General features: G+C 57.8%; 2 protein-coding genes and 1 non-coding gene across 6 annotated transcripts in view; 2 read left to right on the top strand and 1 right to left on the bottom strand.

Annotated features, from left to right (window-relative positions):
* RSPH14 (radial spoke head 14 homolog) overlaps positions 1-16,119 on the bottom strand; it is a 112,855-nt gene that overhangs the window by 59,644 nt on the left and 37,092 nt on the right. The window lies entirely within an intron of this gene.
* The window catches only part of GNAZ (G protein subunit alpha z), a 53,351-nt gene that overhangs the window by 16,551 nt on the left and 20,681 nt on the right, over positions 1-16,119 (top strand). For both annotated transcript variants that reach the window (XM_016126147.2, XM_016126145.2), the window contains exon 2: positions 6,538-7,719. In XM_016126147.2, coding sequence (XP_015981633.1) covers positions 6,997-7,719 — 723 coding nt within the window. In that variant the 5' untranslated portion in view covers positions 6,538-6,996. The remainder of the gene's footprint in view (positions 1-6,537; positions 7,720-16,119) is intronic.
* LOC118603343 lies at positions 15,338-15,456 on the top strand. The gene has a single exon (XR_004951202.1). It is a non-coding gene; the product is annotated as a 5S ribosomal RNA (ribosomal RNA).

The following is a 16,119-nucleotide window of genomic DNA, read 5'->3' as shown; positions in this document are numbered from 1 at the left end:
GCAGGCCTGGGGAGGGCTGTGGCCGGCTCAGGGCCTCTCTCTCAATAGCTATGACATGAATACAGACTTGAGAGACTTCCATCTGTGGGAAGGGGGCACTGTGAAACTAGGGCAGGCCAGGCCTGCCAAGTAGTGAGTAGGGACCAGGGCCAGGGGTAGGGCAGGGAGGGTCTTGAAGGGAATAGTCATTGCCTATGCTGAAGCATCTGGCCTTGAGACTGCAGGAAGTGAAGCGGCTTTCGGTCAGCAGGTCCCCGAGTGAGCTCTGGGTTTGGGGTTCACACCCTGGCAGCCTTTAGGTACACAAGCAAGCGGATCGGTGAGTCAGGGAGGCCCAAGAGGGGCCTTGACGGAGTTTGTCGAGAACCACAGTCAAAGGAGCCAGTGTCTCATGGCTGCCGGGGAGCCCCAGCTGTTTTACACGTCTGTGCCGAGCCCTCCATGGGCACACCTGCCACTTCCTCCCAGTGTCCCCTCCTCCAAGAGCAGCCTCACTCCCAGCCTGCTGGCCGGGCCTGGAGGGCGCTAAGCTCAGCTGCCACTGTCCAGCATACAGCCCATGTCCCTGTCTCCCTGCAGCCCTCTCGTCTGGATAGCTGCATGCAGGAGCCTCCCCTGGTCCAAGAATGCTGTTCAGACATAGGGCGCAACCCCGGCTGGCTTGACTTGCACAGAGAAAAAGCTGGAGCCCTTACAGTGACCTCCTGCTGTCCTCCCCTCACTCGCAGAGCCAGCCACCCACGTCCTTCCTGTCCCTCAGACTGGCCAGGCACAGTCCACCTCAGAGCTTTTGTACTGGCAGCTCCACTTCCCTGACTACCTGCTCATGATCACCTCTCACCTGTCACCGGTTGGGAGGCTGGCCCACCTTTGCAGACCTGCAGCCTTCATCCCTTCCCCCCAACCCCTGACCCTACTGTGAGCTCAGCACCTTCCCCTATCACCGTTTATTTGCTGCCTTTGGTCTGACTCCCACCCTCCCCGCCTGCATAAACTTGGGCTCAGGTCTTTGTTGCTTCGGTCAGCTGTGCCCCCTAACCCACCCCAAGTGCCAGGCTCAAAGCCCTGGCCTACTAACTGGGATAATAGGGATCTCATTCCTCCTCTCCATGTGCACCTCTGCCCCCAGCACACCACAGACGTAAGTGTACACTTGTGTACTCACACCAGGAACATGCACAAACCTAGACTAGTGCGCACACACGTACGCAGTCCTGCAAACACACACGCACAGATCTGCACTCATGCAGCCATAGACACGTGAACACACACGCAGCCACATAGACACACACACACACACACACACACACACACACACACACACCCAACGGTAGGCTTCTCCTGGTCGGCCCTGCCCCTCCTCTCACCTTGTGCCCCTCTCCTCTGTCCAGCCACTCGTACCTTGCTTCAGCCCCAGTCACCCCGCACTGTCGGGGTCCTGGGTATCAGGTCCTGGGTGACGGGCCCTGGGGACTCATTAGCAGTTGTGGGCCAGGGAGCAAGCAATGTGGTCGTCCAGCTCTTTGTCTCTGGGCCGACTAGGGGAGTCCTTGAAGGTTCAGTTATACTCAGAGAGAGGAGAGACTGGCAGCCCCGTGTAAAAGCAGAGAAACCGAGCCTCAGAATAGGTGGGACTGTTTTGAGGTCCTGTTTGGAACTTGGCTCAGACTCCCACTCACTGGCCCCCTCCCCGTGCCCATGCACAGTCCTGTCCCCCACTACCAGTTCTATGGCACTGAGCGTTCACCCCCACCCCGAACGGAGCTGCAGGGAGAACCCCGTGTGGGGCCTCCAGCTCGTTGGTTCTGGTGATCTGAAAGAAGAGAGCGCCTTCAGCAGAGGGGCCCCCTCAGATCTGACTGTTGGTGGCCACATGAATGTGGTCACCATCTCCCTTTTCCTCCTGACTTGCCCTGCGGCTACTGGTATGTGCTAGTCAAGACCTTGTGACCAGCCCCAGGCTACTCTCCTGACGGTCAGAAGCCCCGCCCTCGGCCTTGAGGTTGTGGAGCACATACTTCCTGAATCACAAGTCACACCTCCTCAGACAGGGTGGCGTCGGACCCAGGGCAGGGTGGGCAATGTGGACCCAGAGCAGCTCTCCACTGGTGGGTGAAGCCAGGATTGGTCATGGGCCTGCCTCTTCCTCCCATACCTCGTGGCCTTCTACCTGTGTGTGTGTGGGGGGGGGGTAGTTCACCAACAGGACTTATTTTTTGATAGTAAAATACACATAACATAAAATTTACCATTTTAACCATTTTTAAGTGTACAGTTCAGCGGTATTAAACACATTCACATTGTTGCGCAACCACCACCACCATCTCCAGAACTATTCACTTTGCCAAACTGATGCTCTGTCCCCATTACACAGCAACTCCCCATCCCCCTTCCTCTGGCCCCAGGCCCCACCATTCTGTTTTCTGTCTCTATGAATTTAATGACTTTAGAGATCTCATACGCATGGAATCATACAGTATCTGTCCTTTTGTGACTAGCATATTTCACCTAGAATAACGTCTTCAAGGTTCGTCCCTGTATGACATGTGTCAATTTCCTTCCTTGTGAGAATGGACCGCAATTCGCTTGACCACTCATCTGCCAGTGGACGCTTGGGTTGCTTCTGCACCTGACCTACTGTGAATGCTGCTGCTGTGAACATGGGTGTGCGGAAATCTCTCCCAGACCCTGATTTCAATTCCTTTGGCTGTGTACCTAGAAGTAGAATTGCTGGATCACGTGGTAGTCCTATTTTACTTTTCTGAGGAACCACCATACTGTTTTCCAGAGCAGCTACACCATTTTACATTCCCACCAGCAATGCGCAAGGGTTCTGATTTCTCCACATCCTCACCATGCTTATTTTCTATTGTTTTTTTGTTGTTGTTGTTTGTTTTGTTTTCATAGTAGCTGTCTATTTGGCGTGAGGTGGCATATTGTGGTTTTGATTTGCATTACCCTAATGATTAGTGATGTTGAGCATCTTTTCATGTGCTTATTGATCATTTGTATATCTCCTTGGAGAGATATCTAAGTTCTTTGCCCGTTTTTTAATCAGGTTTTTTTGTTGTTGAGTTTTAGGAGTTTCTTATATACTTTAGATATTAATTCCTATATATTTTAGATATTAATCCCTTACCAGATAGATAATTTGCAAATATTTTCTCCCAATCCATGAGGTGCTTTTTTACCCTGTTGATATTATCCTCTGATGCACAAAATATCTTAATTTTCATGAAGTCTAGTCTGTCAATTTTTTTCTTTTGTTGCCTGTGCCTTCGGTGTCATATTCAAGAAACCGTTGCCAAATCTAACGTCAGGAAGCTCTCACTCTGTTCTCTCTTCTAAGAGTTTTATAGTTTTAGGTTTTACGTGTAAGTCTTTGGTTCATTTTTAGTTAACTGTTGTATATGGTATTAGATAAGGTCCTCGTCATTTTTAAGGAGATTCTAGAGAAAGGGAGGACGCGGTGGAGAGAGGCAGAAGCAGCAGGAAGGGGACAGGGTGCCCGCTGGTGGGGGTGGCGGCCATGCGTGAGCTGGCCTGTGAAGAACAGGCAGAGTTCCGGTACAGAAGCAAGATGAGAGGTGCTGCTGACAGGAGCAGCCCAGGGTGACAGGTGAGCCCTCCAGGGAACAGCCTGTGCCAGGCTGGCCAGGCAGGCTCCCTGAGGCTCCAGCTGCAGGGGAGGGATTTGGGTTCGAGAAGGACCCGAGGCAGGGCAATCATGTATGGCCCTCTGAGGAAGTGCAGCTCTGCATGGAGGCAGGAGATTGCCGCACACGACCCTACGCCATGTCATTTGCTTGAGCTAGACCATGTTCCAAGCGTGGGGTCACTGCAGGCTGCCGTGAAGCATGAGCATGGACACCTACGCAACTGGGAGCCTACTTGGCTCTGGTGGCAAAAAAAAAAATGGGAGGAACCTGTTCTTCTGGGTGATCTTTGTTCTTGTCACTGACCAGCTGAGGAAGGATTGGTCACATGAGGCCTCTCTGTACCTCATATTGGAAAATAAAAAATTGAGAAAAATGGTGATGATAACACGGGACCAGCACTGCCTTTGGGAGAGAGGGCGCCCGCCGGCTTTCCTGCAGGAGGGCAGCACTGACAGGGAAGGCCCTGCGGGCTCTGGGTGGAGCAGGACATCCTGGGCGGCTGGCTCAGGGCTTTGGACTCCTGTCCGCAGGGACCAGGGAGCAGCCCTGGGGCCTTGCCTGACCTCATGATCCAGGGCGGAGAGAGGCCAGCCCAGCTGCCACAGTAGACAGGGCTTTGTCAATGCCAGGATACTTGCTTACAGACCTTTCTTATGACAAACGTCTCTGAAGGAAATGTGGACAATGTGGTAAAATGCAAAGAAGAAACAAATTTCTTGTAGTTCCACAGCCCAGAACTCAGTGCTGCTTGGAGAATGACGTCCTAGGCCTGTCTTGCACGGCACATGCATGTGTGCGTGTGAGCGTGTGAGCTGCATGTATTACGTACATGTCATGCAGCACATACTTGTGCCCTTGTGCCCGGGCTAGGCATCATTGTGGAACTTCCGTTCTAAGCATGATTTCTAACCTCCTTGACCAACCATTGAATCACTACTCCCTCAGCAGACCCAGACAGGGTGTTTCTAGTGTACCCCCTAGTCCACGGCTGCCTCATGGTTGGGGCTGCCAAAAAGTAGGAGAGCTCCTCCACCTGTCCCAGGCTGATGCCGTCCCTCCTCCCTCCCTCCCATCAGCACTACTGAGCACTTGCTTGGTGCCAGGCTCTGCGCTGCTCTGGGGCCTGCTCTCCTGGCACTTCTGGTCCCTGTCCCTGGAAAGGTGGTGTCAGTGCACAGGCCCTGCTTGGTCCCAGGTTACCAAGTGCTGCCATAGAAGGCGGGACAGGGATGGGATGGAAGCTTTGGAGGAGGCGGAATGAGGGGGCGGGGAGGGGCACTCAGTTCACAGGGACAGCGGGGTGCTGCTGGCTGGCACTTGCTCTGGTACCAGGCTCTGCACTGGATGCTTTGCCTCTCATGGACACCTGTGGCTGGCGAGGGACAAGCTCTGAGCCATGGAGTTGTATGGCCAGGCCACTGAACATTGAGGGTACATGGAGCTTCAACCCAGGGGAACAGGCGGCGTGAGAGATGCTTAAAGCACCTCTGGGTGCAGAGGCAGGTGGGGAGGAGAGAGAGGTGGGAACCTTGGCCCAGGGAGAGAACAGGCAACAGCAGCATCTCTGGGACTAGCAAGCAGGGAGGCCAGCTGGGAGGCTGTGGACAGATGGGGAGAAGAGACGAGCTCTAACTCTCCGGGTCTGTCGGCCCCACGTCCTTGTAGCACAGCCTGCCATGGAGGGGATGGGGGGTTAGAGGGGTGAATGCTGGCCATGGCAGAATAGGGAGGCCACAGAAGGCAGTCAGGCAGGGACAGAGGTTGCAGGAAAGAGGCAAGAGGAGTGTGGCGGGAATGGGGGGAGGGATGAATTGGGGCAGGCACCCCCCGCCCCGGGATCCCAGTTATGGGCAGAACCTGAGCTTGGAGGCTGCTCTGGTATGAGGGCCCTGGCCTAGCTGCCCGCAGCTCTTTGGGAGAGCCCCGGAAAGAGCTTACCGGCATCCTTGGTCAACAGGTGGCTGTCGGAGAGCCGGGTGCTGAGGCCTTGCCCCAAGTATGAGCAGAGCTGTTCTTTACAGACCAGCAATGCAGGGGTGGGGACGTAAAAGGCTTGGCCTGCGACAGAGAGCTCTGGGCCGCTGCCTCGCCCTGGACTCAGTGATTCCCATTGCTTTGGACTGCTCTGGCCTGGACACCTCCCTGCCCCACCCCAGCCTCTGCTCCCCTCCCTCAGCCTGCCCAACCTGAGCCTCCCTCCACTCCACTCCCCAGAGAGCCCCAGCCCCAAATCGCTATTTACCCTGCGGTGCTCCCAGCCTGAGGCCTCTACCTCACTCTGCTCCCTGCCTGTCTGCTCACCCCTGGCCAGTCTCCTGGTAAATGTCCTGTCCTGGGAGAGAGTAGGGGTGACCCAGCTCCTACAGAAGGTGGTAAGAGTACAGGGCACCCAGTTACCCCAGCCTGGAACCCTACCATAAGCCAGGGAGGAGCCAAGCCCTATCGATGCCACAGCACATGTGGGTACAGCTGCAGGAAAGGGCACAGGGGGGCATCAGAGCAGGGCCACTATGTTGAACCCTAACCACCACTAAACGGGGAGACCAGGGCTCAGGAAGGATGAGGTTGCCGGGTCTGGCGGGCAGGGAGGGGCGGCGGAGCCTGGGTTTCTCCCGCACTTTAAGGACCTTCAGGCCAAGGCCATGGTGTAGCACTGAGCACTCTTTCCTCAAGTACCTGCCTTCAGCAGACTGGCTCCTGGTCGGGCGTGGCGGGGTGGTGGCCAGTGTGTTTGTTTGCTGTGGTTTGGGCACCAACTTTGAGGAGCTTCATGGCGGGGAGGGGGCTTGAGTCACTGTTCCCCAGGCAGCTTCCTGCTGTCCAGAAGGCTCCCTTCCCCGTGGTGGGAGGAGGCTCACTCTGTTCTCTGTGTTGGCAGGTGAAGGGCGGATGCCCGAGGCAGGGGGGCCGCAGGGAGCACCCGTGGCAGCGGCACTGGCGGCGGGCCTTCCAGCCGCACTTAGCAGCATCGCCACAGCAACCGGGGACCAGACGGCCGCAGCCTAGGCAGAGGCGAGTGGACGGCTTCCCATCATCGGGAGGACGGGGAATGACTGCCACGAATCAGGCCCGGCCGCAGCCCGGGGAGGGGGTGTGTCACTAGAGGGAGGGCTCGGCCACCTCCTGCAGCAGGAGCGCCATGCTGGCTGCAGAAGAGGCGCTGGGGCAGGGGCTGCCGTGGGGCCCGACCTCGCCCCACCACCCGCACTGAGTACGAAAGGGCAGCTGGGCTCCCTCTGCCAGGCTCACCGCCCGCAGGTCTCAGCATCCCGACTCTGTGAGGGCAGAGGGAGAGGTGCCCGTCCGTGCTCCCACCTGGGCCTGCCGCTGCCAGACCATGGGATGTCGGCAAAGCTCGGAGGAGAAAGAGGCAGCGCGGCGGTCCCGGCGAATTGACCGCCACCTGCGCTCAGAGAGCCAGCGGCAGCGCCGAGAAATCAAGCTGCTCCTACTGGGCACCAGCAACTCGGGCAAGAGCACCATTGTGAAGCAGATGAAAATCATCCACAGCGGTGGCTTCAACCTGGAGGCCTGCAAGGAGTACAAGCCACTCATCATCTACAACGCCATCGACTCGCTGACCCGCATCATCCGAGCCCTGGCTGCCCTCAAGATCGACTTCCACAACCCCGACCGCGCCTACGATGCTGTGCAGCTCTTCGCGCTGACAGGCCCCGCCGAGAGCAAGGGCGAGATCACGCCTGAGCTCCTGGGTGTCATGCGGCGGCTGTGGGCTGACCCCGGGGCTCAGGCCTGCTTCGGCCGCTCCAGCGAGTACCACCTGGAGGACAATGCTGCCTACTACCTGAACGACCTGGAACGCATCGCTGCGCCCGACTACATTCCTACCGTTGAGGACATCCTGCGCTCCCGGGACATGACCACGGGCATCGTGGAGAACAAGTTCACCTTCAAGGAGCTCACCTTCAAGATGGTGGACGTGGGTGGACAGAGGTCAGAGCGCAAAAAGTGGATCCACTGCTTCGAGGGCGTCACGGCCATCATCTTCTGCGTGGAGCTTAGCGGCTATGACCTGAAGCTCTACGAGGACAACCAGACGGTGAGTGGCCAGGCTTTTCCTCTGCTTGTTCCTGCCACCGCTGGCTCCTGGGAAGCAGGTGGGCTTCTGGGTGTCGCAGGGCAGGGTGGGAGAGGCTGCCATCAGAAGGGAGCCAGGGAGGCCCCATCAGGATGTGTCTCTGGGAGCAGAGTGTGGAGCATAGCAGGTCCATGAGCACCACAGCACCTCAGGGTCACACCTGGTGTCAGGACGTCTGCCCCAGAGGGCAGCTCTCGGTTGATACCCCAGCCTGGGGGTCCCTTCTCTGATCTGGTACGCTGAGCATTTTCTCTGGATAGAGGGTCTGCAGCTCTCATCCGGTTTGTGAAGCAGCCCAGCCTTTTGGAGAAGGGGAAGCAGCTACAGCCGGCCGTGGAAACAGAAGGCAGGGTTCTTCTCGCTTGCCATTTGTGCAGCCGGGGTTCTCCCCAGAGCTGTGCCCAGGTGGTGATGGTGTCCTTGTGGGAATGACCTGGGCCAAGGACACTGTGTCCATGAGGACAGGCCCACCCTGCTCCCAGCGCTGTGTGGTCTTGGGGTTCCAGCCGCTCTTACTCTTACTCTTCTGCCTGCCCCCTCCCTTCTGGCAGAGAGGACATCTCAGTGGATGAGCAGAGTCAGGCTCCTTGATGAGACTTCGCAGAGGGCAGACGGCTGGAGGCCGACCAGGCTGTGAGGCTGTGAAGCAGAGCGAGGTGCCCAAGCTAGGCCATAGGACAGTGCCGAGGCAGGTCAGCCAGCCGCACCAGCCCCAGCAGTCAGCACTCCAGGCGTCTTTTGCCTGTCTCTGCTTTGTCTTCGGGCTGGTGATAGCCTGTGTTCTGAGGCTTTCTAGGGGTCTGTATCTTCAGCTGCCTCGTTTGTCCTCTCCAGGGCCAGTGTGGCAAATTCCCTCGGTGCTAAGCTGGTCTCCCAGAGTGACTTTTGGCCGGCTTTGCCCACCGAGCCGGTGCCTACAGGTGTCTTAGGATACGGGAGGCAGGGTGCCTGAGCCCTGAGTTGGTCCCATGTTTCATGAAGGGATTTGGCTTTTATCTCTGATCTCTGAACCCATCAACCAAGAGGCAGCCCAAGTGTCCTCAAAGACGGGCCCAGGGCCAGGCCTTCTCCTGCCAGAGGCCCCGCTGGCTCCGCCCAGCCCATCCACGCCTCCTCACCGCCACTTCCTCTTCTCTGCTCTGGCCTTACTCCCGTGTGTTCTGCTCTCTCCAGCATTAAGTGTGTGACCACCCAGCCTTTCGTCCCCCCGCTTGCTTGCCCCTGCTCCTCAGGTCTCCTCTCAGGTGTCCCCTCCGTGGGGGGCCTTCCCCGACCCCAGTCCAGTGCTTACACTCCCCTGCATCGCAGTCATTCATTACAGGGTGGATCCCAGTTCATGAGCCAGCAACTGGCTACACAGCTAGGCTGGGTGGACAGGCAGCCCTCACCCCTCTAGCCTTCTCCTGGCCCCGTCCCTCTGGGGGGTGGGGAGAGGCACAGTGGGAAGCCCTGGGTAGGGCTGGCTGTGGGGTTCTCTCTGAGGCCCATGCTTGCCTCCTGGAGGCAGCCAGCCTCTGGGGCCATTGAGAGCATTTTCTAAAGGGAGGGGCTGGCAGCCAGGCCTCCCCACTCCCCACCCCGCCAACCTACTATCACCCGAGTCTCAGCAGGCCTGGGGAGGTGGTTATTCACCAGAAAAGGAAATTCTCGATGAGAAACTCAAGAGAGCGAGGCTGGAAATTCACTGGATTCCAAATGGTTCTGACCTTTCATGCTCTACCAGCAATATCTCAGGAGGGAAAACAAACAGGCTGCTAAGGAAAGACAATACCCTCCACAATTCCTCCTGCCGGCTGGGGCTGGCTGAGGAGGTGGGCCGGCCGCCCAGAGGCGAGCCGGGCCAGGCAGCAAGGGGAGCCTGCCTCTCCCGGCGCCTGCAAGCAGCTCCCGTCACTGCCTCTGGCATGCCTCTTCCGTGCCCCTGCCCTCCTCCCTCCTCCCGCCACTGGCACTGGAACGGGGCTGCCACCCCTGCCTTCTCCTTTTGGAGGGCCCAGAACTGTTCTCTCTGGGCCCCGGAAAAGGCAAGGCAGCCAAGAACAAGCCATGCTGATTTTTACAGAAACCAAAGGAGCCTGAGGGCCCAGTGCCAGGCTCTGGACACAGTTCCTCAGAGCTCTTCTATCCCACTCGGCGTCAAGGCCTCATCTTCCCCTGACAGAGGGCTGGCAGAGCCCCCCGCCCCCACGCCTGGCGGAGGAGCCACGGCCCCCCACTCGCCCGCTGGCATTTGCGTCAGCACGTTGCCAAGGGTAACATCAGGATCTCTAGGCTGGGCGTGCGGGGCTGCAGCGAGCACCGGGCAGCACCTGGGCAGGGGAAGGCAGATTCCAGAGGGTCCTCAGACCATGGCAACGAGCCATGCCTAGCCTCGAGGATTCCCAGCCCTCGTCCCAGAAGGATTTCATGGGTTCCCATCCCCCCATGCAGTCCAGAAGCACCCAGGGGCACCAAAGTCAGGTGGGACTCCACTGTCCTTACATGGGGCTCCCCAAGACAGCACGGAAGGACAGAGCATGGCCCAGGGATGTGTCACCTGACTGGTCATATGGGGCAGCAGCTGTGCCTGCTGGCCTACTGCCCCTGTCACTAGTAGGGAAACAGGTAGGGGCAGCTTGGCTTAAGACAGGTTAAAAGTCAAGCTGGGCTCGGCCCAGGCCTGTAGCTGGTGGCAGCCATGAGCTCTCTCTAAGCCACACCTGCTGCCTGGGGAAAGCCAGGCTGCCCTGCCCCGGGCCACCCTCTGCAGGAGCACTACTTTCGGGCAGCCTAGAATTCCTTCTCTGCCTGTCCCATGGCCCCTTCCAAGAGTAAAGAAGGACAGGGCTTTAAATTCAGAGGCTTAGCCAAGGCCCGACTCAGGCACAGAGGCCACCCACCTCACCATGGGAGCCCCAGAGGCAATGCACTTGAGGGCCTGCCACAGGCTCCTCACTCAGCTGCCAACGGTCACAGGGGCTCTGTGGCTGCTTCTTTAGCGGCCTGGCAGATGGGACCCCAACACCCTGCTGGGAACCTCAGGAAAGCAGGAAAAAGGGGGTCACTTGCCGACCAGCCTCAGCCTGCAGATCTGCTGATGGACTGTGTGGCTGCTTAACAGTGGAGGGAGCCTCCAGAAGAGACAGATTAGAAGGCCCGGCTGTAAAGTGTCCAAGTGCTCCCATGTGAAAACCCACAGGGGCTCGCTCACCGCCCATTTCCTGGTGAATCCGTTGGCGTTCCCAACCCTGTGGCGGGCCTGTCATGCACCTGTTGTGTGCCTGCCATGCACTTGCTGTGCAGGTGTAAGCCCCTGGCTGGGGGCCAGACGCCAAGGTGAGCCCGACTATCCCAGTGACGCAAGGAACTGGGGGAGGTGCACTCACAATCAGCAGCCATAGTATCATTTCTACAAACCCTCATGCTGCCTGGGGACACCTGTCCCCTCCTTCAGAACCCAGCAGGTAGCAGTTCCCAGGGGTTCCCCCCTTGCTTTCATGCAGGTGGTCTGGGCCATAGCAAGGCTAGCTGCAGGAGGCCTGGTGTCCCCACTGCTTACCCGACAGATAGCTGGTTGACATGAATCGAGGCAGGTACCTCGGGGGACAGGTAGGACACAGGACATGCCATTTAGGTGGTCAAATGCTGCAGACTCCACACTAGGGCGTCTCCTCTCCCAGCCCCGACCAATGGCCCCTCCTCTCCCTGGGCCCTCGGCCTCTCCCAGCCCCTGCACAGGTGGCAGCCCCTTTGTCCTCTCTCGCCTTGTACAGCCTGTGCTGTGGGCACAGGCCTGGCACACAGTGGCACACAGCCGATATTTGTGAACTGGGCAGGAGGCGGGCAGGTTTGGGAAGAGCCGGCGTTCAGGGCCCTGGCTTCCGGGCGCACAGCCACTGGGACGCTCGGCCCTTCTGGGGGAGCTGCTGCACCAGCTTGGCCCCGAGGGGCATGTGCAGTGCCCTCCTGAGGGGAGGCTACTTGAGACTGTCTGTCCTTCAGAGTGTCCTGACACCCCTACCATGTGCTTTGTCGTTAAGCCCAAAAAAGGAGCATTTTTGTGATTTAAAAATGGCATCGTGTCACGAGATGGCATGTCGGGGTGACGCGCGGTGCTGCGTGCAATAAGACAGGCTTTCACCTATCGATAACAGACCTGGTCCTATTTGTCCAAAAGAGGAGATTACAAATGGGAAATAGTCAGACGTGGTGATGCCCCAGCTTAGATGTGGAAGGGACCTGGCAGATCCTGTAGTGTCCTCAACCAGCCTCCTTTGCAGGTGAGGGAGCTGACATCCAGAGAACATCCACTATGCCCCAGGGCTGAGTCTGGCCCTCAGGAGGGCCCTGGCACTGCTCCCCAGGGGTCTCAGAAGACTCCGGCATCCACACGCTCTGTGGGTACAGGTTGCACCAGGGAAGGCCTTGAGACATAGACTGACTTCCAGATCCTGGGGCTGGAGGTTGTCCACAGGGAATGAGGTGGGGGGCTGCCATGTGGCCAGCCTTCCTGTGGGGAGGGTGCAGGGCAGTCAGCTGGGCTCGAGAGACTTGAGTGGCCATCAGGGTTGGCACTAGCCACTATCCCCACCCTTTTAGTGGCAGGACCACAGGGAGTCCGAGTAGAGCAGGTCCCCGTTCTGTCTTCTATTCATGACCCAGTCAAGGACATAGATCCAGGAAACCTACCATGGGGACTTGGGATAGTGCCAGAGGGACATGCCATTGACCTGTCCGGAGGCCACCAGTCTTCCCCCAGCAGGCCCTGGTCTCCCCAAGCAGCTCCCTCTAATCTCATGATGTACCAGGACCACATGCAGCCTGTCTGCAACCCATGGCAGTCATGGCGATCCTGGGACAGCAGAGACCTGCCAGACCAGAGCAGGAGCTGGGGCTCGGCCAGCAAAGGAACCTGGGTTCCATTGAAATGGACAGCCCCAGGGCAAACTGAGAGGCTCTGCAGAGGCCAAGGCAGTGAGAAGGCCAGGCCCTCAGCGGGTCCATGATGGCACCGCCCTCGGAAGGCATAGGCAGGCACAGGGCTCAGCTGGCCAGGCGCTCTTCCCAGCCAGTGTCTCTCTAGAAGCTCCAACCAGCTCTTTATCTCTGCGACTCATTCTCCCTTCCAAGAGATGCGGCCGGCTACTAGGGGACCATCATGCACTCATAACTGGATTGCTGATGGCCCTAAGGCACTGCCAGCACTTGTGGACAGCCCCCCCCCCCCCGCCGCCCCAGCAGATTCCTTAGGCCTTGGACCCACTAAGGTCCCTTGCTCTGTTGCCTGGCCCTTGTCTTGGTCCTAATGGGGCTAAGGCCATCTGGTTCTCACCTCAGTGAACCCTGTATCTGAGCTCGTACTCTGCACTCAGCGATTAGCCAATGGAGATGGGTATCTCCTCCCTAGGACCCTGGACTTCACATAGTTCGAGTAGGGTGCTGGCTCCAGCCCCTGATGGGCAGGGGTGAGGTAGAGAGAAGGTGAAAAAGCGGCCGCAACCAGCAGCCGTCCCTCCCCTGCAGCACGGCCCGGCACCTGTCTGTGGCTCTTAGTACTTGCCAACTGACATTTCAGTTCCTTGGACTAAGACCTCCTTCCCTCTGCTCCCAGGGAGACATGCAGTCATCGAGGCTTCTCTCAACAGCAGCTTTCTCCATCCCTCCTCCCTTGTTACACTGGGAGCTTCTGAGGACTCCCATTTCCAGTCAGCTTTTGTGCTGGGCTCCTTGCCCTGAGTAAGTCTTCCATCAGATGTCAGATATCGGCTGAACAAAAAGGACAAGGCAGTGCCCTGGGCTCAAGCCTACCTGCCGCTCAGTACGTGCCACCCCTCCACCACCACTCCACATGGCACAGTAGGGTTTTAGGGTCCTACTAGGGCCCTGCCTCATCACTGTGGACGTGGCTCTGCTATTGAGCATATCAGCTTCCCTTCCATGGCGGCTGCCTCCTGCTGTGGCTAGAGGCCCCCCGCCCCTAGGCACAGTCTGTCACAGAACCAGCTGGGCAGCAGCAGGGACACCAACCCCATCACTGCAACTCTTCCGCCATGACGGACTTTGCCACGTGCCTTGGCAGAACCTGTATGGGGATGTCCGTGGTGGTCCTCCCAAAACAGCAAGCTGACCTGCCTGGGCTCAGGTGTGGGCCTCCCTCATAGGCAGGTTGGGGTCAGCCGCTTGCCCTAGTGCTGACGAGCCTGTGCGGGCAGAGCGGGCCCCGCCTGCAGAGGAGGGCGCAGAGACTGGGGTTAGCGGGGCAGAACCTCCTTCTCATATTGGTAGCTTAAAATCAGCCAGGTAAGATTAGTAATTGTAGCACAGAACTCAGCAGACATTTCAGATCAACCTCCTCCCAGCGGTTGTTAAACATTCACCAGCCTACTAGGGCCGTAACTCCCAACCTGGCTCCCAACCAGTTATCAGTGAATTAGAGGATTCACTGTCCGAGTCTCTCTGAAGAGCCAGGCAGTGCCCCTGTTTTTCAGCCTCCTCTGTGACTCCTCAGCAATTCCCTACTCTGGCCCTGTGACCGCATGTGTCATTTCCGTTCACGTTCATCCCGATTGAGAACTGTAATTTGCCAGAGTGGCTCCCCGCTCATCTGCTACCCCCCTTCCCGTTCTTCCCAGGCCGATTTACAAGAATTGTTCTGTGCCGAGAAGCAGACTCGAAGCTGGGTTGTTCTGCTTTCTCTCTGTCAGCACGTTAGCGGACTAGCATGAGACCATCTGCTCAAGCTGGGGCCCATCCTGTGTTCTTCTCCATCTGGGAGAGAAAAGCCTGTGATACTCAGGAAGCATTCCTTACACACCTAGTATATGCAGTGAGTCACTGCCTAGGGACAGAGATGAGTGTCCCTTCCTCCCCTGACGTCAGCATCAAGCAGTCCCTGGAGCGCCAGAGTAGCTCCCCCAGTACCCGCTTCCATTGGCCCCCTGCTCACTATGGCCGGGCCTCAAGGGCGCCCCTCCCACCCTTTGATGCAGTTGTCTGGGTCCAGAAATGCCAGGAAGCCCTCCTCTGCCCCAGGGACCACCAGCTTGCAGGAAAGAAGAGGTCCCAGACATCAGGAGCAGGGCCTGGATGGATTAGGTGGATATAAGCCGGTAATCTGGACTTGATCTGGACCTCTCAGAATCCAGCCTGGGCCATGGGGACTGTGAGGACAGCCAACAGAGGCAGGACTGAGGAGCTGTTTGGAGGCCATGGGGAGCTAGGACCCCAGGCACCTTGCGGAAAGGGCAGGGTCCCAGGTGCTGCGGCCGATTCTCAGCACAGTCTGGGGTGGGCATTGCTGCCTGTGCACCCTGCATTGATGGAGCTGAGGTTTGCCAGGGCTTCTGCAACCGCCACATTTGTGTGCTTCCCCCTCTGCCACTTGACCTGCTCTCGATGACGCCTCTGACCGGCAGAACGCCTCCATTCTGCACTTACCAGGAGCTCCAGGACAGAGGAACTTCCTAGCCTGCATCCTGCTCAGCCACCGGGCCCACAGGATAATTAACATCCTAAGCACATAGCTCTGCTCTCGTGTACACGTCAGAACACCTCTGGGTTTTAAGACGCAGATTATTATTGTATTAAGGGACTTTTATAGGTCTATGGCCATGTCACCCTGAACAGACCCGATCCCATCTGATCTCAGAAGCTAAGCAGGGTCGGGCCTGGTTAGTACTTGGATGGGAGACCACCTAGGAAGACCAGGTGCTGTAGGCGTAAAAAGTAAAGAAAATCGAGGGATTGTAAGCTGACAAAAGTCCTTGCAATCTGTGAGGTCAACCAAGGGTTGCTGCGCCTAAAAAAAGTAATTAATTAATTAAGGGACTTTTATAATCTGAGAACTGAAAAACAACCTCTCCCTCTTCAAGAACAGACTCTAGGGAGGAGGCTGAGAGCCTGGGAAGTGGCGGGCTGGGGAGGCAGCCTGACTTGGGTTCCCTCGGCAACCGGCATAACGAGGGCATAGATGGGGTGTCCACCACCCATGGCAGTCCCACAACTGGCCCTGAGCAACACCAAGAAATGCTACCGCACTAACAGGATGTGGGGGGAAGGGTTCTTTTCACCCATCTGTACAGCCTCCTGAGGCCCCACTGGCTCTGTCTAGAGTGTCTGGGGAGAGAAGAAAAACAGCTAAAGGAAGGGGCCCTGGGCATCTGAGGGCCACCTAGGATGGAGCAAAAGGTGCCCCTACTCCTGCATGTGGTCTGGACTGAACCAGTGTCCTTAGACCCAGAGAATAAGCTCAGGCTGGCCCGGGAGCCTGGGAGGCTGGGCTGCAGCTCACCCCCATCCTGTCTTCATCACCCCCTGGTTGGCATCTCTACTCATGCACTTTCTCTGATTTTATTAATAAAACCACAGTCAGCCAGAGACCCT

This window comes from Rousettus aegyptiacus, unplaced genomic scaffold (assembly GCF_014176215.1).
Source record: "Rousettus aegyptiacus isolate mRouAeg1 unplaced genomic scaffold, mRouAeg1.p scaffold_m13_p_5, whole genome shotgun sequence".
Taxonomy (NCBI): Eukaryota; Metazoa; Chordata; class Mammalia; order Chiroptera; family Pteropodidae; genus Rousettus; species Rousettus aegyptiacus.
This window is presented reverse-complemented; position numbering and strand designations above follow the sequence as displayed.